Here is a 25340-nt window from a genome sequence, read left to right on the forward strand (position 1 = left end):
ACCAACGAGGCAGTTTATATGATACCATATACATATATGAGGTATGCATAGGAAAGACTTTATGGAAGCGGGACTTACCGGCAGTTCGTGTTCGCGCGGCCAGTCGGCCGACAGCGCCTCTTCGGCGGCCGCGAGCAGACGTCGCGCATGCGAGTCGTCGCCCTCCCCCTCTCCGTCCCCGCACAGCCCCACCTCGTCCCCGCCCAGGCTAACTTCATCAACGCCGTCAACTCCCTCCTCGCACTTGCCCGACAGAATTTCGTGAGACTTTTGTTGCATAACCTGCACGTTATTTGTTTATATGCATAACCTGCACGCTACCACATTATACATAGAAATATTACTATGTTGTAATATTGAAAGCAAAAGAAGAAATTCCCAATTCCAAATTCATTTGTTTCAAGTATGAGCCACCTTGACGTGCCCGTCAATGGCGGACCAGACGAATGTGAGCGAATCAGACCAAATAAAAAAAATCATTTAGGCCTAGTTTATGAGCAATTTTGAAACGTCAAGTCAGTCTGTTGTGACTCAACCACCAGTAGAGAGATTCTACGGAGAATAGCCGGCAAGGAACTCAGCAGAAGGCTTTTTTAACAAATATAATTTTACAGTTTGCAATCTTTAGGATTTTCTAACTTGTGAGAGATCAGAATAATAGAATAAACACTTAATTATTCAAAATTTTCTTATCAAAATTGAGTTGCCTGTCAATCAGCCAACTTTGAAACACAGGCTATATAACTTTACAGGTCTAAATAGTTTCCATTTAATATCCCCTTATCTGGATACTTAGCAATGCAGAAAAAGCCATCCTTTGTTTGTTGTTGTTTCATATAGCGTTTAAAATTATTTGCGTATAGCTTGAAGTTAAATTTAGAGAGGGCGGGTTTATTTTATTCCCGCACAAGTGGTTGACAAACTCGTGGATCGTACGTACCTGCAGCACAAGGGAGCGTAGTTCGTTGGGCGGCAGAGCCACGAGCGATGGCACCTCTCTCTGCAAATAGGCCAACACCGCGCCAAGCTCCCGGGCTTCCACCGACCCACTTTCCTCCGCGCCCGCGCTCGGTGCCGTCTGTGAATATACACCAAAATAATCATTTATTCGGGTTAAAAATAATGGAGACAATATTAACATGAATGCCCTGCCTCTGCGGAAGGAAAACGTTTTGGAAGGAAAACGGTTCCCTTACGTTAAGCTACCCATTTAAAGTATTTTCTCCAAGACAAGGATATACCGACGCCGCTTTTACAGGTGCGAGGTTTCCATTACAGCACTTTGGCACCTGAGCGTCCGTCGGTTCTCAGATTTTAGCCCGTTTCCGCTTCAGCTTCGAGACTCGTTGAGCTGTATCGTCGTTCTATTCACGTCGTCTGTTTTGATCACGTATATAGATCTAGAGCGTAGCTCTCACCATCTCCCGCTGAGTGAAATTAAGCTTAAGTATCACGGACAATATAGCTCGAATATTTATAACGTTAGGCACTGAATTCTCAGTACCAGCCAGAGTTGGCGTGTTCGAACCACCTCGAAAGACAGTCAAATTATTGACCATATGAATATTGACGTTACTTGTTACCAATACTTTGCAGTACTGCTTTGCACACAGGCAATATTATTGTCAATATGCAGAATATTGAAGTGTTTGCGAGTGTCTAAAAGACGCTAGCCACATTGAAAAAGCGTAAAGAGTCTCAATAAATCAATCTCCTATAAAAGGGGAAGGCGCTCTCACAAATTATTAATATTAGACAAGAGTCAGTCATTTAACAGTACGATTCAAAGACTTATACGTCAGTTTTTCATTTACAAGTGTTTTGTAAAAAAAAAACAGTAGAACTCATACCTGCGGTACATAAGCTTCAGGCCTCTGTTGCATATCCTGCACATATTGCTGCTGCTGCTGCTGTTGCTGTTGCTGCAGCTGTTGTTGTTGTAGCTGTTGCTGTTGTTGTTGAAGCTGTTGCTGGTGTTGTTGAAGCTGTTGCTGTTGTAATTGTTGGGGTTGTTGCAGTTGTTGATGCACCGCTTGCTGTTGTTGTTGTTGTTGCAGTTTCTTTTGCTGCTGCAGTTGTTGTTGTTGTTGTTGCTGCAGCTGTTGTTGTTGTTGCTGCACTGCTTGATGGTGTTGTTGCTGTACGGCAAGCTGCTGCAACTGCTGCTGCTGGAGTTCTTGAAGCTGTTGCTGGTAAATATTTCGTGCTATTGTAAAATGTTTAATGGCAAAAAATTACGGAAAAAAAAGTTTATTAATCGCGAAATTTTACGATGAGGATAAATAAAAATGGATGTGACAAATACATTCAATAACTTTATTGGCCATTTAATGTTTCTAGATGAATTGCAAGTGAAAATATCATTAAATACAACAACCCAAATACAACAATAACAATACTACTATAAAGTACAATGGCCGACAACGAGATATTTTCTAGTCTACCAACAACGCTGTTTTAAAGAACACTGTACACGAATGCAATCGTATACAAATTACCGCAACGTCACTTATGTGTCCTCCAAGTCTCTGTAGCGCTTCGACAAGAAGGAATTTGCAGGCGAATTTAGGGCATTTTCGTGTTGCCTTTACGCGCGGACGGTCGTGTATCGACGTACTCTATACATAATTATCAACATCATAAACCTTAATATTACAGCCTGCTGAAAATAGGCCTTTTCCCATAAAGAGCCAGCAGGCCTATTTTTTATCTCGGTAGATATGAAATTATGTTACAAATGAAAAAATTGCCATCAATATTCAGTGAACACATTATGTCCTCATATATATATTTCTTAATATAAGTCGCAAACCGAGATGACGTTTTTGGGCTCTGTATATTGGTTGTCAGCTAAGGTAATTTTCTATAGTTTTTAAGTGCTACTAAAAATTTGTATTACTTAACTATTAGGACAATTTCATTTAAACGGCATTATAGATACTTTAAAATTAATTATAAATCTCATATTGGGAGTTAGAGAGAGAGACAGGACTTTTCGGTGAAAATTGCGCGCATTTCATACGTGCCTTGCGTATGAAATACGTAAATTTACAAGCGCACGTTCGTACTTTATGGTACTAAACGGTTCGTACCGTAAACGGCTCGCATACCTGGTTGAGGTTAGTGGGTAGCTGCTGCAGCGGGAACAGTTGCTGCGGCGGCGGGTAAGGCGGCGTGGTGGGCGAGTGCAGCGTCACCCCTGCGACATTCGACAGACATAACGTTAACATACATTCAACATGGTTACACTATCAAGCTGGGTAAACAGTCAACGATAATCGGGTTATAAAGCTTAGGCCAAAGGCGGACGCCTCCGCGGATCAAGACTGGACAGTCTTGATCCGCGGTGGCGTGCAAAAGTCCTTGCTATTATTATAGTAATAATTGACGGACCCGGCCGATGTCAAGTTGGAAAACCACCGCCTGGAAAAACACAGGCAGCCTGGAACACAGCATTGCAACAATGCTGCTTAGCGGCAGATATAAGCATGACGGTAGTACTTCCCCGGATGATCTCTATAACAATCTCTACTACTACTGCTTGCGACCTTGAATACAAATCGCGTCTTATTAGCCACCGCGGATGCTGGTTAAAGCTACAGGAATATATTAACAAGCATTGCTTTCAACGTATTGTAAAATTATTTTGCTATGTACAGTAGGAACCTAATTCTTTATGACATTGTGATAGCTCTCTCGAATCATTATGACTGAAAATGTTGTCCTTTTCCTTTGACGGTCAAAGTTGCAATCAAAAGCAAAGGTTCCGAATTTGCACGAAGCAAGCACTTACTAATACTAACTGTAGTATAAGAGCGGATTGTTTCCATTTTTATCGAATCAATTTTAAAATCCTTGGTTTCAAAACTTGCTGTTGACATGACAACAAAAAATTAAAAATAAAGCGAACACTAAGGTCTGTAATAATAATCCGACAGCACCAATGTTTTTGGTTTGCTGTCGGTTTATTAATATTGGCTTAATTGATCAACTTTTATGCAACGCAAACTAAACTCATAATACATTTGCAGATATTAAAACGGTTGTTACAAATGGTAACGGTCTTTTTTATTTATTCAATGAATTTCTACCAGTTTTGCCTACCTAATAAGCAAGTTTTCATTAAATCATCAAAAGCATTAAACCAAGCACAATATTTACGTTAAAAAAGACGTTTTCAAGTTATTTGACCACAGTGAGTATAACAATATAAGCAATACATAGAACGAAAACATAAGCAATTTGTTTCCCTACATTTTTATACACACGATATATTGTATTAAAGAATGTTGCAAATTTTATTGTATTTAAATCTCCTTTAAAATCAATTTGACAGCACTTTAAATAGTAAAGGCCGTCTAGTCTAAAACTAACCGCCGCTTTATTGGAAATTATTTGTTCAATGTACAAGAAGATATACTTATTGCTACACACTAAAAGTGATTGTTTCAATGTACATATGCTACTGCATATGTACATTGAAACGGCCCCTTTTTTGGAGGAAGTAACCCTCAAACCAAAAATCCCCGACAGCAAAAAAACATATGTACAAACTGTTTACTGTTGTAAAATACAACCTGCACGGCTAGCATCTCTCTCGCTTATCTCCTCGGAGAAAGGGTAAAAATGGGGATCTTCTCCCACAGCTTTATCAACTCTCAGAGCACTGGACATTGACATTGGACAGTCCTACTTTTTACTATAGATATACTTTACTTAAGATTGTCAACAAATTGGCGGAGCGTTCAGTTTTAGATTAGACCCTCTTTTCTGTTTTTTTTTTTCAAGTTTCACATCTATCATAAAAAATGCAACTTACGCTTACATATATATATGTATAACAATTACGCTTCTGTAAAATTAGTTATAGAGATATTTGTATAGCCGCAATAGCGCTCATGTCAAATTAATGACAAGACAGGTTACAAAATTAAAAGGATTAGGGTAATAGGTTATGTTGCAGCAGTAACCACAAATTAGACATGACACACCAGTATTGGAGATGGGCAATGAAACAGTTAGCATAATGTACACATATTATGTATGGCGACTTGCCTTGCGCGCAGAACTGTAGGTCGAGGGCGTGGAGGGCCGACGTGGCGAGCGTCGGTGGACCTTTATGCAAGAGTACTTGGCTTTACACATACTACTCAACACTATTGTATTTTAACCTAACCCTTTTAGTATAGTACTAACTTTTATATGGTTTATAAAAACAATAACAAAAAACCAATTTACTAAATATATATATGGAAATTAATTCGCTAAAAAAGATAACGATTTTTTTACTACTGCAGTTTTTTTTATTTTTTTTATTCCTCTCTCATGATGCAGTCTAACGTAAGTTTTCTGTATTCAATCTATCTGTTATCTGTTGAAAAGTTGCTAAGCAAAGTAGTTTTTTTTTTTTTTTTAATATAGAAATTTTTTGACAATAACAACTTTGCTAGGTAATAAATCTATAGATTACGGATAGATAGAATATTAAAAATGGACATAAGATGGAAGCAGGCTAACCTTTAAGTGGTACGGTAGTTATTTTAAACCCTACCCTTCATAGGAATTAAGACGGTATTTACACATTTCATCTCTTGCATCTTCACTCATCTTTAATTGGTAGAGGAGAAAAGATATCTCAAAAATTTATAAGATTATGGGAACAGTTAATTTATCACCACATAATATTGTAAAAGTGATGAATTTTACAGTATATTGCGCAATGTATTTATTGAGCCCTAAGATGCTTATTACGATTTTAATTATAGTCAAAACTTTTTTGAATGGCATTAAGAGATCTTTTAGGAAGAGAGGAAAATATTCTTACCGGAGGGGTCAGGTATATAGCAGTCGGGGGTCAGCATAGTCCTCTCAGTCTCTGGCAGTGTTTCATTTCGAAGTCCACCCACGTCGACTCTCTGCGAAGAGATTTTCAAACATTCACTCAATAATTACAAAACGAATACAAGGAAAAGCTAATTTCTACAATAATAAAACATAATATACATAAACATAAATAGGTATATAAAACAAATATGAATTATTATCCATGACACCACTATAGATAAAAAAAAGGGACACTTAAAGCATGGTATGAGTATTTAAATATTATGGACTAAATGTTAGTATGATAAAATATATGAATTCAAGCATGCTCTTTATTAAATTCTATCTTTTTATTAAATAAAGTAAGTAACTCAAGTCACCAGCACTAAGCGTAAACTACTATATAATGGTACTATTCGGTTGTACACGAATCTCTAAAACTTAATAATATGAGTGCAGTGTTTTTCCCCGGTGAAAATTTGGTGCATATTCCGTTTAAAATAAAACTAGAAAAAACTAAATCGACCACTTTAAAAGTTGTGTAATGTACTCTTTACCCAAGGGAGCTTTGTGAAAAGGGTATCAATTTTAAACATGTAAATTTTGCTAGTTTTGTTTGTATTTATGATTTAAGAATTTGTTTTTTTTCGAAAACAATGAGGGTTTCAAACGTTTTATGTATCCTGGTCTAAAGAATAAGCCCACTGACAATTACAATCTGCGTGATCCCATCTTTTAAAAAATATTTGCTTCACTAATGACTTGTAATAGGACCACTGAAGTTCGGCCTTGAGTCACTTAAAAAGGGATCTGGCACGATGCCTCTTCAAGGGCCTTGGCCGAGGGCATCCTTGCCCAATCGTAGCTACGCCACTGCTGAAGTCGAAAAGAGTTGTAGTATGATCGCTTATGACATAGTGCAGGAAGTACGCACTAGTATTATGGTATTATTAGCATATACACGTATTTATAGATTACTAATTGATACAAATTTTAACTGTCCGTTAAGAATAATTTTATACCTGTCACTGATCAGTTGAGCGATTTGTGTACAGCCGAATAAGCAACAATATAACAACAAAGGTAGTAATGAAAAAAAAAAAAAAAAAACAAAAAAATTGCCACAACACTAATTAACATGACATCTGAGAAATGTGTCCACTCACATTGAATTTTTTTTCGACTTTTTTATTTTTAAATTTCTTGTTAACATCCTTCCAAGTAAAGCCGGGCGGGAGGGATAGCTTATGCTTGTGCACCACGTTGTGGTGGCACATCTACACCGTGGGAAGCAAGCACAAAATGATAGATTTTAAAATTAAGCTAACAAGAGTTACATAGGGCGATAGTTAATTTCAATGTTAAGTTAGAGCATCGAAAAACCATTCTTCATTTTTTGATGGATCGGAGAAGCTTTCTTAAACCAGCCGTGTGCACCAAATGTTCGACCAGGGTACACATCAAAGAAAACTGGCATCAGATTTCATCATCATTTAAATAATACTTTAGGGCTAGGCAGTGCTTTTACGCGTGTTTAAGTGCCATTTGATTTAGACCTGAACTACAAGGCAAGAATTACTTACTTTTACAAAACTTTTGTTTCCATATCAACATAGATTTTACAGTCAAGGATTTCTCGATACCAGCCCAAAATTAATTTGTTTGCGTGCCTCTGAGGGCAGGTTAAGTTTCTCAGTACCGGTTACTTACCCAAAAAAAGTGATAATATTTATTAACTCCCAGCGACATCGTGAGAAATGGTTAGCACTAAGCCCATCCTCCTATGAGAGTGGAGGCGTTAGCCCAGCAGTGTATGCTAATAGGTTCAAGATAAGCAAAAGTTGTCTTATATAGAAACCGTGCACTTTACATAGTAATTATGTGCCAAAGCACCGACTACCCTAAAGGTAATCAATTATAACTGTGTGTTGGAAAATTTTACTTTTCCAACACACAGTTATGTTTTTTTTTATGTATATCATCTACCTGCTACCCTGGTCGAACATTATGCACTACACCGCACAAAACACTGAAATCTTAGGTCAGATACATAGATTTTTTCATCCCATATTTTAATATCAATCAGGGTATTGTCATAAAATTACGTGGCAATCACATATCTAGGTATAATTGGGCTTCATTTACATTTAAGTCAATATGACGTTACAACGAATAATGATCTTAACTAAGTGGAGATGTGAGGGAGTAGACCAATCAGATTTTAGACAGATTATATATATCAGTGATACGAGCGACTTTTTCGTTAAGGATACCCTAAAAACTGCGCAGCTATAGCGTTACCCAAACAGAACGGTAGGAACGGTAGTACAAGGATTTCAATTGAGCGTTTGGCAAGAAACGGTCTAAAGGTCCGCGTTAATGCGTGAAATAAAAAAGTTTTTGATAATCACACATATTTTCTACAAATCAACATAATGGAGGCTTCAATATTATCTATGCACCTATGTTTCACATTATAATAATGGGATTCGGTCGCTTAAACCGAGATTGAACGAACAATGTAACTTGGAAAGTGTTTCGTTTATTAACCCTAGTAACCAGTGATTATGATAAAAAAAACTATCACATTTTCTTTTAATACTAATATATGAACCCCAAGATATCATAGAATTAAATGAAGCTTTCCATTGATATATCTTTCATTAATGTTGAGAAGATAGACCGATCAGCTCATTCTACTTTGTTGTTACATAAATGTGAATTGATTTGTATATGTATATTTTCTCTATTACTCCGCGGTTACGTTATGATAAATGTTTTGTATCCAAAACTAACTGCAGAGGTACGGAACGCATTAGTAGTATCAAAACTACATGGGCCATTGCCTGGGCAAGTAGACCGCACCGCCGACGCGCTAGTTGGAACCAACGTATCCCCGCGGGTAGAACTGTGACCGTAACGCCAATTGCCTCTATTTGGGTAACACATTGCCGGAACGTCTTATACAGTAAACATAAAAGTATAGTAAATTGATCTTAATATTCATTAAATAGGTGTGTGAAGAACTGCAAAAATACAATATAAATTTTAGAAGAAAATATGAGCATAAAAATGAACCATCGCCCACATGATGATAATACAAAGTTATATTAATTGTTATATAAAAAGCATGAATATTATACAGATTTTATAAGATTTTGATGTTGCAAAAGGGTCATCAATGTTGCACTGTGAATGATTCGTCTACGCAGCTAAAGGTTTTGCCCAATTAGTGCTGCAGATATAGCTGAAGAGGTGGTGGGAAATTTTGAGTTTTTTTTTTTAAATACGGTTGATATTAACTGTGTCTAGTAATCAACTAATCTAATTAGAAGTTTTACTGCTCCTACATTTTTACTGCTCATAAGTTTTACTGCTCATACTGCGTACTTACTATCTCATATCACCATAGGGATCCAGAGGGTCGGCGTGCTCATTAAACGAACTCAGATTGAGCTGACGACCATTATTATCAGATGTAATAACGACCGGGACAGGTTATGGAATTGCTTAGCCGGTGTTTCAGCGTAAGCAGGAAAGGCGCAGGCTAACTTGAAACTTATGTCTATCGTTGCTTAACCAGCACAATAGACATATTTGCGCTTTCGCAACTAAGTCGAGTAACCCACGTTAAGTGCCTTTACAAAATATTCCACCATCTCTCAGGCTACATCGAGGACTTTCTGCTATAATGCAATGAAGAGCGAATCCATACAACATGCGAGCGATTGTGCAATCAAATCGAACTAAGCAAGCGATATAATGCCAAATGTCACTATAACAGTTCATCAGCACAACCGACGGACATCCGTAGCTGGACATAGGTCTCTTGGTCTATATATAAATAGGTCTCTTGAGATCCACGGACGACATCGAGCTAGTCGTACGGAGCCGCAGGGTATACAAGAAACACAAGACCGTAGAGTGTGGGAATCCCTACAAGCGACCTTTAATAACCTATTGCAATTTTATTGATTTGAAAAAGCTGCTTTTCGATGCTCATGAAGAATATGTGACTTATATGTATTTTTAAATATTAAATATTATTAGTAGAAAGAATAGTATCTTTATATATTAGAAAATTAGCGCTTGACTGCAATCACACTTGTGCCTCTTAACTAGTCCAAGGTTATCGATTTCTTCATAAGTAAAATAGACCAAAGGAGAATGCTTATTCAGCACCCATGCCCGAAACGAAGGTATCTCTGATTTTTGGGTGTAACAAAACTGATAAAGCTTGTATAAGTTGTATTCAGAATATTTAGTCAGTATAGTAATTCAATTCACGTTAGTTTTATGTCGCTTGCGATAGATGGCGTCACTTGTATTTTGCATCGCACTATCAAAGTGTTTTCTTAAAATCATGTATGCCCGAAGTTAATAATTAGTCGTAGTGCTAACCTCGTCTATAGGGAAGAGTAGGATAACATTACTAAATTCAACCTGCCATCTGAACATTTCGGATTAGATTGATTATTAATTTCCGCCGATAGTCATAAGAACCCGGCGTAGTAGTCATACCTTTCCGAGTTTTCTTCTATTAGTAGTGAGCTTTGTCCTATTCATTTATTTAAAGCTTATTCGACCACACTTTTTCGACCCGACCGAGGAATTTAAATTAATAGTATATTCGAATTGAAAATTAATTTATTTCCAATAGGCCTAATTTTTTAAACAAGCAGATTCTACCGACAAGAACCGACAAGAAACTCAGTAGTTGCTCTTTTCCAACATCAACAATTACAATCATTTTTCTATCTTGACATAGAATTCAGAATGTAGAAAGCTTTGAAAGGCATGTCCGGCACTCTTGTTCTGTAACTTTTCTGGCAGATGCTGATCGGTAGCGAAAATGGTTGCGTCAGTGGGCAAGTTAAAAGTGCCTATGGCTGCGAAGGTGCAAATCAATTGGGGATAATGTAATAAAAGAAAGAGGAAGCGCGCTAACTTAAAAGTTATACGGTACCCGCAAATCTGTTCCACGCAGAAACAGATTTGGACGTAGAAGATCCTTTCTAGGTTCTAGCTCTTTTGAGTTTTCTACAAAAATGTACTAGAGCAACATAGAGGTAAAATAACAAAGCTTAATACTGTTGGTCGAATTAGCTTTACTCCAATGATTATTTTTGAAGTGCTTTATTTACCACAAGGGAAAAAGCAGCCATTATATGAACATTATACCAAAAATCAATACAACAACCTAAACAAAAACTCATTCAGATAACTTTTTTTTTTCTTAACTATATGGCATCTGTTTATTGGTATCTAAAGGCCAGATTACTGTAATTTAAATGATAATCAAGGTAATATTTAGATCCGTCAGTTCAGTGAGGTAGCGAACACCGCTTTTTCGGTCCGTAGAAGAATCAGTAACGCATCCGATTCCAACGTCATTTGCTCTTTCTAAACATTATATTAATGATGAAAGAAAAAGTTTATGTTCCAACACATTTAATGTAGAATCGCGCTTTTTTTGACCTGTGAGACGTGACACATATTTTATCATACTGATAACTGTTCTGCTTCAGCAGCTTTACTATTAATTTACAGAATTGTATGTTTTTAGTTAATAGAAGCTACTAGCAAAATTGACTTATTCCTGGAAGAGGGAAACTTCTGATTACTTAAACCTAATTTTTAAAGAAAAGTTATTATAAAAGTTTAGATATTTTTTAAAGTTTAGAATTGTTCGTATAAATGAGCCTAAAACCGTATCCTGACGTACGTTACAAATATCAAACCTAAAAACTCAATACATATGACTTGTCATACGGGTTTATCAAGAAGGTGAAAAATGCATTGCATGCTCCTTTTCCTCACTGAGCATCGTGTAATCGAGTTTGAATAAACTGGTTCCTTTCTAGGAACTAGAATATGTCCAGTGATCGGAATACAGTGTTATTTGTTGTCAACGATCGCAAATATTATAGTCAGACGGCAATAAGGTATGAGGTGTGAGGCTTAAAATATAATAATAATAATGTCTATTTGATGATGCGCCCAACTGTATCAAATATGTTTTATGAACTCTAAACAGGCGTACAAACTCATTCACAGTTTAACTGTTAACGTTTTCAGTACATTAATATAAATAAGTGTACAATAGCATTACAATTTTAATGATTCCATTGCATATATCCAATATATACATTTCAACTGTTCTTTAAGTTAATGGCTTATTATTATTAATCCACAAAATAACACTACCTATTTCCAGCGCTGCTAATCACTCTTGCCTTGAAAGCATTCAAAGTCAAATATTCCTTAATTCAAATAGTTATATAGATTACATACAAAATATGTAGGTAGTATATCCAAGTTAAATTATCAGGTTCAGTCCCTTGTCGTCCAATGAAAAATCGCCCTAACACATATGACATTAATTAGAAGAGTATTTATTCATTTAAACTGATACATACATGGTCGTCAAGGATGTCGGGCGGCGGCGGCAGGTGGTGGTCGGAATGTGGCACTGCGGGGCGCTGTTTGCGGCCGCACTTGTGCTTGTTGCCCGCGAGTCCGACCGCAGCGTTGGGCGCACCCAGGGCCACGGGCGCACTCACCGTGGGCCCCGCCGTGCCCACACTGCCCAGCCCGGGGGGCGCCGCTGCGGGGTTCACGGTAGGGGCGGGTTGCGCGGTACCGTTAGCGCCCTGTTTCTTCCGACCTATTGAAGGTTTTATAATTTTTATTTTAGTGATTTTACTTACATTTGGGAGAAAAATATCAAATTAATGAAATTTTAAAATACCATTAACTGCGATAATCTACCCATTTGTAATTATTGGTAATTATGTGCAGCAAACCATCTCGTTAATAATTAACTTATATTCCTATAACTACGAACATACTTATATACTTATTTACTCACCATCCAAATAGACTTTGGCGAAGTTGGGCGGCATCTCGGCGGGCGCGGCGAGCGGCGTCGTCGGCTGCGCGGGCGGCACGTGCGGCGGCGCGTGCGCGTGCACGTGGGGGTGCGGGTGCGCATGCACGTGCGGGTGCGGCGCGAGTGCGGGCAGCAGCGCCCGCTGGGTGGGTGCACCTGGCGCCGGCGCGTGGCTCAGCCCCAACGCCGCCGCCTGTGCCGAGCTCAGACCTCCGCTCTCCTCCGAGCCAGTGTTACCTTATAGGAATGAATGACAACCAATGAAGACAACTGTGGTGACAATATCCAACAGTGCAATAATATAATGTTATCTCAGCGGTACTGGCTCGATGCTCACCGGTAAGCCACAAGAGTAAGGCAATTGTGAAACAGTTAAACACAAGTCGATAATTTTATCCCTATATATATCCATCTTTTACTAGTAGGATCACGTTGGCGTCACCAATATAGTCAAGTCAAATTCAAATAATTCTTTATTCAAATAGGCACATAGATGGCACTTTTGATGCGTTATTATATACAAAATGTGTACTCACTGCGAGTAGTGATGGCGATAACTACAATCGTAAACTTAAAACTAAAGCTACGAGGGTTCCGATCGCGCCCTGGTCTAAGAAGAAGCCCACAAGAAACTTAGCCGGGTGTTCTTTTTGTTATCACCATCTCACATTGTCATTAGAAAATATTTAAGAAGCAACCTGGTTAGAGCAATTGTTTACACCCAAGCTTTTTTATCGTTTACGTAATCCTTTATACTATAATAGGACTTTTCTATATGCGTTCGCTTAGTACAAACTTTGAACTTCTTTAGTGACATCCCCAAGATATCAACCGGTAATTTATTGTAAAATTGTATACAATTTCCTTTAATAATATATGGCGGCTTGCCATATGTGTGGAGAACAGTGAGGCTGGGTCTTGATGGGATCGCTTGCTATATAAATGGTATGTGATGGTAAGTATACTCTGTCGTATTAGGTAATTTAGAAAATAATTATGTATCTGTAATGCCTATCTAAATACACATAATGTATTGAAGTTTGTCAAGAAGATTCAGAAAACATTTGTGTAAATTATATTTATTGAAAAGTACGTTTTTTAAAAGTATATTTAGATTAAAAATAGATAAAGTTTGACCTATATGGCAAATTTATATGGATTTTTAGTTTCGACCGTTTTAGTGTAAATCCTAACTTTTTCTAACTGCAATTAAGACTGCAAATGTAAGTTTATACCTTGTTACGCTTTCACGATCAACTTAACCGATCATTTGGAAACTTTCTTCAGTAGTCACACATTGTAGTAAGATAAAGATGTAAAAATAACCTTTAGGATAGGATATACTGAATTGATTGATTATTCTCGCGTAGTGTAGCTAAGCTATTCAAAACTAGTGCAAGCGAATATGGATGCATTTCTCGTATGAATTGGCAAGTACCTGGATGACCATTTTTTTGTGGGAAAAAAACCGAGCAAAGAAACGAGGGATAAAATTACTATCTGTACTCGATGGGTTCTTCTGTTTTATTGACAACAAAAAAAAACGGAAAAATAATAATCATCAGGACTAGAATCCGGTTCTTGTCGTTTCGGGACCGCCCGAATTCCCACCGGAGCTATTATATTTACATATTCTATTAGCAGTTTTTCATAGCCTAAAAAGACGAATAAAACTACATTTTGTTATAAAAATTAAACCCAGTTAGATCGATTAATCATCAATGATCGATCATATATATGCATAATCGTTAGAGAAGTTTTCGGAATTAAGATTAAGTATATATAAATAGGTACACAAATTGCTCGTTTAGAGGTACGAGGTTGATGAAGAGCTGTAAAGTCGTACCTCTGGGCAACATGACGGAGTGCGGGTAGTCCAGGAGTAGTTGCACCACGGCGGTGTGGCCCCCCTTGGCGGCCTCGATGAGCGTGCTGGAGTTATCCTTCAGCTTGCGGAACGGATCCGCGTCGCACGCCAGCAGGAACTTCACCACGTCCGCGTGCCCGCCCGCGCACGCCAGCGAAAGCGGCGTGTGGTCGCCGTTCGCCGTCATGCGGTTCACGTCGGCACCCTGCGCACGTATCACTGTTTTATTTTTATTCCACTACAATAGCCTCAGTAAAAGATATGCTCGATAGCCGTCAAGGAGTCGTTTTCACATTAAGAAACTCTATACCGTCCAAGTAAAATGGGCCTAATGTCACTCGTTTTAGTGTCGTTCCGTGTCGCACACGGGCCACGGGCCAAAACCACGACACGCCACAACCGGCATATTTTCTGAAGTGATTAGCAGCGACGATTTGTAGCGTGTGATATGCAGTGGACGTCCTGTGGTTGAGATGATGTTGATGATGATGACTAGTAGTTAGCTCTTGACTATAATCTGACTCGGTGATAAGTGATGATGCAGTATAACTCTAAGATAGTAGTGGGCTACCTGTGGGCATGGCAGTTATATTAAACCCACTTATTTGTTGGTATCAAAATGCAACATGATCATCATCGGCCACCACCCATTACCGGCCCACCACAGGGCGTCGATCTCCCCCCAGAATGAGAAAGGTTTAGGCTGTGCTTGCACGTTTCGTCACGATGTTTCCCTAGTCTATGCCGACCTTAAGGGCATATCGAAATATAAAATGTATTTACCAAACAGTTTATTGTTTAACGTTCTAAACTCGAAGGATCACGCACGCAGCGACTGTGCGATCGTTTTTGCGTACGCAAATGCGTCACAAAGCAGAAATACGCTTCTGCGTATTTTATTCAAGCTCTTACCAAGTTCTACTTTATTTATAGTCGCGCGCTATGCACTGACCTTGCCAACTAGGAACTGCACGGTGCACAGGTGCCCCGCCCGGCACGCCTTCATGAGCGGCGTGCGCCCGCCCTCGCTCTCGTGCTCAAGCACGGCGCCCGCCCGCAGGAGCACGTCCGCCACGTCCGTGTGCCCGTTTTCGCACGCGTACGTCAGTGCGGTGTCACCCGTTTGCGTCTGCGCGTGCACGTCCGCACCCGCTTGCAGCAAGTATCTGCAAATACCACCGATATCCATATATATATCTACCATAAAAATGATAACGAATTCGACCGCAAAAATGAATACCTGCAATATTCAATATCTCTTTAACTAAGCAACCAATCAACTTGCTTTTTAGCATAGTTAGTTGAAAGGATAAATAATAACAAGGACGACTTTTTTATCTCAGGAAAACAAACGGTTTCCACGAAATTTAAAAAACACTGTACTTGGAACTGAAACAGCTGAACAGAAACAGCTTTTTTTAAAGAATTGAACTAAGATAATGCTGTGTAGGTAGGTACACGAAGTGCATAGTGTGAAGTGTATGAAACTAACCGGACCAGCTCGAGGTGTCCTTCCTGCGAGGCTTCCATCAGAGGGGTTGAGGCGCCGAGCTCCGCATCCGCACCAGCCTTGATAAGGAAATCCGCCACTTCGAGGAAACCGCCACAGCAGGCCAGCGTTAGCGCTGTCTCTTGCGTTTCGTCGGTTTGCGCGTTAATCGACGCTCCTTGGCCCAGTAATAACGCTACCATTTCCTCGTGACCTAGAACATGACATCACAGTCAAAAAAAATACTAAGGCATCGTAAGTAAAACAATCCTTTATCGGCCCGCTACAGTATCTATTTAGGCATAAAATATGTTATCCATACAAATTCGTAGGCCGCTATGTTGCCATTGACTACGCATTGCACAGCTAATGAGTGGCTGCTTTCACTCGTTCATTTCTCTTTTAGTGGTTTATTTACCCATTTTAACCGGTGAATTAAGAGCTGCTTGGCCAATGAGGTACTGCTTTCTAGCTCATTTCTCTTTTAGCGAGTTATTTCCCAATTACAAACGGTACGTTAAGAGCGGCTTAGCAAATGAAATGCCGCTTTTTCTCGTTCGTTTCTCTATTCCCATTCCAACCAACTCGTTAAGAGCTCACTGGTTTCTTTTTAAGAAGGTAAAGTAAGATATTTCTGTATTTCAATCAGTTCGTTAAGAAGCTGCTTAGTAAATAAGGTGCCACTTTCTATCACTCGTTACTCTTTTAGTGAGTTATTTCCAAATTCTAACCAGTGCGTTACGATCTATCCGGTTGCTCTCGCTCGTGAATTATTTCCCCATTACGACTATTACGTCAAAAGCTGCAGCTTTCTCTAGCCCGTTTATCTTTTAATGACTTATTTCTTTATTCTAACCAGTCTTTGACGGCTGATTTGCGCAGTGGGTAGCGACCCTACTTTCTGAGTCCAAGGCCGTGGGTTCGATTCCCACAGCTGGAAAGTGTTTGTGTGATGAACATTAATGTTTTTCAATATCTGGGCGCTTAAATGTACATTATAAGTATTTATGTATATTATTTATCAGTCATCTGAGTACCATACCAGCAGGAGCCAACCGGCGGCGTCGCCTACAAATGTAGTACCAAACGCGCTCACCGGCAGGAGGCCACCCGTGGCCTCTGCCATCCAGACGATTATAAACCACATTAGAGTTTACTTTTGTTTGAACAACTTATGACCATAGACAAATTGAATAACTTTTCCATTCATATCAACAATAAAATGACAAGTGTCAGAAGAAAAATATAAAATAATGCTTGTTTAAATCTGTGTCAGCGCGCCATATAACGCTAATCACATAACGCTTTTTCGCACTAATTTCTCTTTCAGTGCGTTACATCCCCACCCCAGCGAGTGCTCACCTTCCCTGGCGGCCTCCATGAGCGGCGTGTAGCCCTCGTCGTTGACCTCCTCGATGTTGGCGCCGCGCTCCAGCAGCAGCATGGCCAGCTCCACGTGGCCGCCGCACGCCGCCAGCGTCAGCGGCGACTCGAAGCTGTCCGTCGGCATGTTCACCTGCACCGATATTTACAATGGCATATGAGTATCTGAAGACATAGGCCCTGGAACTGTGCGCGAACCCTAAGTGATCATATCAGACGTAGAAGAAGCTAAGTTAATGGCATAGAACGTAGAAGAAGCAGAGTAAATGGCATATGAGTATCTGAAGACATAAGCCTTGGATCAGTGCATGAACCCTAAGTGATCATATCATACCAAGCAGAAACCTAGAGGCCGCAGGGTTAATGGCATTTGAGTATCTAAAGACATAAGACCTGGAACTGAGCGCAAACCCTAATTGATCATATCAGACACGATCGAAAACGTAGAAGAAGCAGAGATGGCATTTGAGTATCTAAAGACATAAGCTCGGGAACAGTGCCTATTTATTACATTATTACCGTGGACGACTGAAGGCTCCAAAACATATTCCCTTGCCTGTAGCTCAGCAGGTAATGAAAAGAGCTATGCTTGGAGTGTCCCTAAGTGATCATATCAAACACGTGCAGAAACGTAGAAGCACGGTTAATTCCGTATGAGTATCTGAAGACACAAGCTATAAAACAATGTGTACTGCTAATCGCTCTGAAACATATTTGGCTCTCATAAGAATGCCCAGTCGCGGGTAATGAAAACAGCTGCGCCCGGAGTATCCCTACGTGGTCAATCTTTAACAGTGCGTGTTGCTTGAGACGACTAATTTGCTTCGAAACATATTTGAATAACAATGGGGAGCGACTTTGTGTTCTATTGAGGGTTCTCAATAGAACACAAAGTCGCTCAGCGGGTAATGAAAGGAGCTACGCTCGGAGTATCTCAACGTGGTCAAATCAGACACTCAGATACGAACAACAAGCAGGGTTAGTCGCATATGTGTATTCGAAGACACGAGCACTCGAACAGTGTGTAATGCTGATCGCTCCGAAACATACTACTATGGATCTCATGAGAAAGCTGAGAGTCGCTCAGCGGGTTATGAAAAGAGCAACGCAAAGGTTACCCCTACACAGTCAATGAGGATATCCGAAGAAGTAAAGCAGCGTTTCCGAAATTCACGAGAGCATTTTGAACTTTTTAAATTCGACCACTCTGACTCTTAGATAGTGCACAGAGAGAGAGAGAGACTTAGAAGTCCTTTACTCGGAGAGAAAAATGTCTCCTGCCCATGCTCGGCCTTGAAGTCGTCAAAATCACGGTCACGTGACGTCACTAGTGTGGAACGAGCGTGGTCACAGTGCACAAGCAACAATAGATACCTGTGCGCCCGAGTCGAGCAGCAGCCGCGCCACCTCGACGTGGCCGTCCATGCTGGCCTCCATGAGCGCCGTGTGCATCTCGTCCGTCTTGTGCTCGCGGTCGGCGCCCGCGGCCAGCAGGAAGCGCACCATGTCCAGGTGGCCCTTGTAGCACGCGAGCGTCAGCGCAGACTCCTTGAACTCGTTGGAGTGCGTGTTGATGCCGGCGCCGTGCTCGAGGAGGATCTTGGCAACGCCCACGTGGCCCGCCGACGCCGCCTGGTGACACCATTATATTGTTTGTACAAATCCCACAGTCATCTACACTAATATGTACGTATAAAAGTGATAAGTTATTGACTATCAGATTCTATCGAAGCGAAGCATCACTTGACAGATCGAAGTGACATTTGGCATACTGAGAGTTCTGTTTGCCTTAATGCAAACTAAATTCACACCTACATTAGCGTAATTTGATATTTTAGATGGAGGGCCACGTTGCGTACATTATAAAACTCCATACAAATTTGACATACTAATGTTTCTCCACAATGTGACGCTTATGCCCGTTTTCAGTAACGACGGACAAGGCAATGACTAATTAAGAAACGTCTAATCTAAGGAGATTCCTAGGCATACATCATTTTTCAATAGATAGTGAAACGTTTTTTATTCTTTAGACATCGCCTCATTCATTAGGCCTTCGATTTAGGCAATACCTCGGTTTAGTGAAAACGGGCATTGGTACTCTTAGTAAGAGATTATTTGTAAATTCAACCTATAAAATAGGGGTCTGAAATTTCCATGAAATTTAAAGGTCATGTAATAATATATGTGTATTGTCGTAGAGTACATTAATTAATTTATTATTCTCTCAATCCTAGCCAGACTACAATTGTTTACTAAAATCGCATGACATCAACCTCGTCCGTCGGAAACATTATCCACATATTCACAACCCTTTGAACACAATTTAAACAACACGTTTGTTCCTATACATGGACCAAAACTTTGGCACATTGAACTTTGTAGTACTCCTTCCCCCACTCTCCCATTTAGATATGGAAAACACTACTAAATCTACCATCTAAAGGTTTTAGATTACATTAGTTATTAACTCCAGGAGTTACTCAAACTACTTTGTTATTGTCAAGGGCATCATGACAGATTCTAAGATTCCCTTCTCCATTTCGCGCATACGTACCTATGCCGCTTGTCAACCGAATAAACACTATGAACTACAAACACTAACCTCCATAAGCGGCGTGTGTCCGTTCTCATTATGGTCCTCGACGTTGGCGCCGTTCTCGAGTAGTGCGCGCACGCACTCTTCGTGGCCGCCCGCGCACGCGTACATGAGCGGCGTGTTGCCCGAGCCCGACACCGCATTGACGTCCGCCCCGTGCGCAACGAGTAGCCGCACGATGTCAACGTGCCCCGCACTCGCTGCTTCCATCAGAGGAGTGCAGTCGCCCTACACATAAATAAAGGTTAATTTATTTATCCAAAAACATACAAAATAATTGATATTTAATGATTCAATAACCTTGCTATTAAATTATTCAAAAAAGAAAGACGGAATTATTGTATTGATTGTATTTTGTAATTTTTATTTACAAATGTTTGTAAAATTGCACTTCAATAGTAGATCTTATGTATCCATTTTTTTGTAATAAATGACTTGATGCTTGATTGATTAAGGATAAGCGCGCCTACAAACGGAATAATATCATAATATTCTCACACTAAATAAAATTTTTAAGTCCAGTAATAGCACCTATTAAAAGGATAAGCACTATTTTAAAACCTGCTAGTTTAGTTTAGCTTCTAGATATATGCAAAACAATACAAAAAAGAAGATAATTATGTTTAAATGCAATACGTTTGATTCTCACAAATCTTCAAACAAAGCTAAATTGTCAAGGCTAAAGTTGTGCAAAATTTGGGAATGGAGGGGCACTATCTTAATACCTGGCAGTTCAGGTTTGACTTCTGCTCATAAAAAGAGCAGAAGGTAAGTTACGGAAATCTTGATACACAAGGAACGAAATAAAATAATCACTTCAGAACCCTATAACTGAAACCTTGCGCTGAGTGCACCATTGAAGATCTGTACGCTTCTTTGAAATTGAGCATATCCTACTAGCAATGAGGTAGGTAATGGTGTCAATTCTGTTCAATATCAATTACTAATCTCAACTAGATTGAAAAGTCAAAAAATTTGTACATTACTTTTAGGCCAATCAATTAGGTTAATTTTACAGATTTGTTTACAAAAGAAATGACATCCAAGTTATAATTTAGGCCCATTACAGGACACGGGTCTCCTCCCATAACGTGAAAGGTATAGGCTGCTGGCCAAGTGTGGATTGGTAGACTTCACATGCCTTTAAGAACGTTATGGAAAACTCTCGGGCATGTATGTCTACGATGTTTTCCTTAAAAGTTCCTTTTTCTTCAGTACGAGATATGTAATTGCTCAAAACGTATATAACAGAAAAGTGAGAAGTGCGTGAAAGTGAAGCCGAAGTCCTAACTACCTTCGTCGTTTGACATCCACTGCTGGACATAGGTTTTTTGTAGGCAGTTCCACGGTCCCGGGCCGCTACCAGCGACCCGCCTGCGTCTGTCCACCTCGTTGTGGGCTGATCTAAGCTGCGATTACCGGTGCGGGGTCGCCATTCAAGCACTTGAAATCCCCAACGTCCATCGGTTCTTCAACAAATCTCCGGAAGAGATTCCTGTTAATAGTAAAGAGTAAATCTCACCTTGATGCCGCGGTCTTCAACGCTTGCATGCATCGCCAGCAGCACCTGCGCGAGTTCGTAGTACCCTGCAGAGCACGCGAGCGACAACAAGGATTCGCCTTCCTCCGTCGTCTCGTGAACCGAGCGGCCTTCCGTGAGGAGTTTCCGTACTGTGCCAACATCGCCGTCTGAACACGCCTCTGCGAGGGAAGGCGCTCCGTCGGCTCCCACAGAAGAAGCCACTGTAGGTGTCGTGCCCGTTGCAGTTGAACCGCATTGCGTGCTGAAACCGATACATTTTTCAATAAACAGCACTGGCGTCCCACATTTTGGATATATTGCATACTTCATCAGATAAGATCAAAGCTTAACAAATCATAGTCAGCGCTACGCCTCAATCGGACCGACATCGAGAATCCATGGGACTCTATCGAGATCGATTCGAGAGACTAGCTTGCGCTTCTGCGACTCAATCTCGGAGTGTCATCATGATAAACATCAACTTTCCGCACATGACTATCGCTAGAAGAGATTCATTTCTTACCGAGCGAAACCTACAATCCGACGTTATTTTGATTAGTTATATGGATGATAAGATATAATCAAAGCGACACGAATCGTTAGCGCTGGGCCTCAAATGAATCAACACGAGAATTGGTTACTTCATCGTGATCTCTCTTGAAACTCCAATCTCATATAGTAATCATGATGTCCGTCAATTTTCTTCATATACTTATTTAGAAGTTCGAATACAGATTAAATCTATCGTCGCGTACAGTATATTAAAAGTATTTTGCAATTTAGTATGACATTGATATCGAAAAAGGCGGACGTTGGTCAAAGTATTGCCTTGAAATGACATATTATGCAACAAAATTAAAACACATTTTTTACGCCAGTGTCGTCCCTTCCGTAAATGGTCGAGGTTTGTTATGCTAAACGACATCCGAAATGTTTACAAAACCGTTCCCAGAATCTGAATGCTCTCTTTGTTCGATGATAAATATTCCAATTCTATCGCAAGTTTTCTAGGATGTCATATTTTATAACAAAACTTTCTTTCCCGTGGTCGACGCAAAGTGCAAAACGAGTTAAAAGGTAAAGCCATTTTTAAAGTTTGTACTATTAATAACTTTTTATTATAGTTATGTATCAAAATGGTATCGACGAAAATAAAACAGCCCTTACCTATAGCGCTGTCTTAACGTGCAAGTGACAGACACTGTAGCTTTTAGAATTACATTTGTTTTGAATACTGTTGCAAATGTAAATATATTGAATGTAATAATTGAAATGTTTTTATTTTAAAAGAAACCGAAATTTAAAAGTGGGGTCACTGGGTCAGCTGGGTCACTTCAAAGGCCTTCATTTGCACATTCTAGAATAGGTTTCATTTCTTTATGACGCATAATGGCAGAGTTCTGATGAAATTTTACCAAAAAAAGGTACTCTGGGTGCACAAGCCTGACTCGCTACTACTTAGTTCACTTTGTACTTTACGGGATAACGGGACCATTCAAAGACATTCTGCACCTATTTGAGATTAGTATCTATTTTACAAAATCACTTACGCGGTGTTGTATTAAATTGTTCTTAAAGTAATTACGTAGTTCGCAGCACTATTGAAGCAGACGAATGTATGCAGCGCATTCACAAATATGCGATTAGCTTCAATAGACGTCAAAGAGAAAATGCCCTCATATTCAACTTGTATACCTACCTACTCAAACCAACAACGTGAGCATATAAGCGTTTTCACTACATTTTTGTAATTCATAACGCCTCTGCGCTTCGTTGCATAAGGCCATCATAACGACTCTTGAACATTATTAAAACATATTAATATAATTCTTTAAACATTATATCAATATGCATGACATGAACAAAAGTTAATATTAACATGTAAATGACAAGCGAAATAAATAATGTGCAGCTTTCTACGTGCACGTGTTATTATTGTAATTTCTTATTTAAAAATCTTACACGCATTTTTTAATTATGTAAAAGTACTAGATTCGCACAGGACTCTCTCTACCTGGACTAATGAACAGGAAACCAATTTCAATTCGTATCGGCACATTTTGTGATCCAAATTAATAATAGCGGTTTTGTTCGTAATAAGGTGATAGCAGCATGATAGGGTTGATTGACCGCTCGTGTTCGATTTAGCTTTTAGGGCCGGCCCTGCGCGGATCTTTTTTTTAGAAGTTTTGCTTTGGCAACTCAACAGTGCAAATCAATCGATTGCGTTCGCCAACTTTGATGCAAACCGGTAACTGGATGTGTGGTCGAAAAACGGGACACAAACAAAGTTACGCAAGTATAGGAACTCTTATCTTCGTCTATTTCACTGAACAAAAACTGGTAATAGTTTTTCTGGCGTTTTCCAACCCCGTACCGTCAGTGAGCGCAGTCCCTGTAATTAATACTGTTAAGTGATTATATTCCCAATTTACTGTGAAATAATCGAGAATATTATTTTTAAATGATGAATTATTGAATGATTGGCGTCTGCTGAATTTAGAGTGTATTTTATATATGTATTTCCATCACACTTGCTCGTAATGTGGACCTTAGTATATTGTTATAAGGCTCATAATTCAAGATATTAGAAACGTTTTATTTAAAATGACCTTACTTGTGCTTTATTTATGTTGACCCGATTTAAGTTTAGTTTGTACAACACTGCAAGTTATATGTATGAAGATGTATCATAATTTAGCCGGGTTATATATATTATTATTTTTTTAAACGAACAAATAGAAACACAAATATTTTCTTTATTTTATTTTTAAAATAGGCTGTATTCAGTGAACGATGCTGGTTACATAAAGGTTTACCTTCGTGTGCGAAAAAAAAACCGTCAAGTCAATAATAATTTGTTGATATTTTCGAATTTTAGTCTATTATTAATAAAATTTAAAATGTTCAGTTTAAATTGGAAAGAGAAGAGAAGAGTCCGCCGTGAAAAATTTATCGAGACACGAATCGCGAGTGAATAACGTTTATCAACCAAAACCTAGAGAGCAACTTACGAAACTTTCATACAGTGTAAACAGCAAAAGGGTCAGTTATTTCCTGAGAGCGTATTTAATAGTTTATCCTGTTTTCCCTAAGTGTTTTCCTCTGTTTTCTTCAAGTGTGATGAAAATCGTCATATGAAACGCGTTCGCTTTTAGTTCACGCGCCTAATACCGCCTCGTCGGTAAAATGCAATATAACCATACTTAATGCATAACCTACTATTACCGCTGGCAAGCCGCTGCGATGTCAGGCTACTATTGCATTTGTTTTGGTGCAATTATTACGGAATTTTAATATTGACTCCTACAATGAAGCAATTAGCTACAGTCAATATTAGTATTCGACATCAATGCAATTCTAATACTGCGAAAAAAAGACTGGACGGAGAAAATAATATGCAACAAATCGACGAGGAAACAAGCGAGTCTTCTAAGAGCTCGATTTCACAGCCTATTTATAAAGATATTTTCTCATTATTATAGTTGTCGCCGACAAAGCAGAGGATGTTTGAAGGTGAACGAAACATCAACCCGCGTGATGCTGGAGTCCACGGGCGTGGAAGATCAACGCGAAATCTAACTGGATTTATAAGTTAAATTTTAGGAAATGCTTCTGTTAGAAGCTTAGATGGCTGGAGACGCATATTCAGCAAAGAAGAACGTACAAAACTACTCACATGCGGATAGCAGTGTAGTAATAAAGATCAAAATGAATATCACTTTCCATATTTCAATTTGAATGAAGATTAGCTTGTTTGGTCTT

The 25340-nt window shown here is 39.3% G+C and overlaps 1 protein-coding gene across 13 annotated transcripts in view; it reads right to left on the minus strand.

Moving 5' to 3' along the window:
• Nucleotides 1-25340, minus strand: part of LOC120627134 (ankyrin repeat and KH domain-containing protein mask) — a 78010-nt gene that overhangs the window by 26920 nt on the left and 25750 nt on the right. For 9 of the 13 annotated variants that reach the window (XM_039894998.1, XM_039895002.1, XM_039894991.1 and 6 more), the window contains exons 4-19: nucleotides 21576-21837; nucleotides 20060-20281; nucleotides 18830-19086; nucleotides 17434-17594; nucleotides 16075-16285; nucleotides 15535-15748; nucleotides 14562-14787; nucleotides 12695-12952; nucleotides 12243-12490; nucleotides 6990-7100; nucleotides 5825-5915; nucleotides 5056-5115; nucleotides 3111-3199; nucleotides 1851-2189; nucleotides 941-1078; nucleotides 79-282 (exon numbers count right to left, since the gene is read on the minus strand). In XM_039894998.1, coding sequence (XP_039750932.1) covers nucleotides 79-282; nucleotides 941-1078; nucleotides 1851-2189; nucleotides 3111-3199; nucleotides 5056-5115; nucleotides 5825-5915; nucleotides 6990-7100; nucleotides 12243-12490; nucleotides 12695-12952; nucleotides 14562-14787; nucleotides 15535-15748; nucleotides 16075-16285; nucleotides 17434-17594; nucleotides 18830-19086; nucleotides 20060-20281; nucleotides 21576-21837 — 3091 coding nt within the window. Of the gene's footprint in view, nucleotides 1-78; nucleotides 283-940; nucleotides 1079-1850; nucleotides 2190-3110; nucleotides 3200-5055; nucleotides 5116-5824; nucleotides 5916-6989; nucleotides 7101-12242; nucleotides 12491-12694; nucleotides 12953-14561; nucleotides 14788-15534; nucleotides 15749-16074; nucleotides 16286-17433; nucleotides 17595-18828; nucleotides 19087-20059; nucleotides 20282-21575; nucleotides 21838-25340 lie in introns of all 13 variants that reach the window. The other 4 variants (XM_039894992.1, XM_039895001.1, XM_039894995.1 and 1 more) reach the window with 3 other exon arrangements.

The sequence above is a fragment of the Pararge aegeria genome, chromosome 10 (genome assembly GCF_905163445.1).
Source record: "Pararge aegeria chromosome 10, ilParAegt1.1, whole genome shotgun sequence".
NCBI classification, from domain to species: Eukaryota; Metazoa; Arthropoda; class Insecta; order Lepidoptera; family Nymphalidae; genus Pararge; species Pararge aegeria.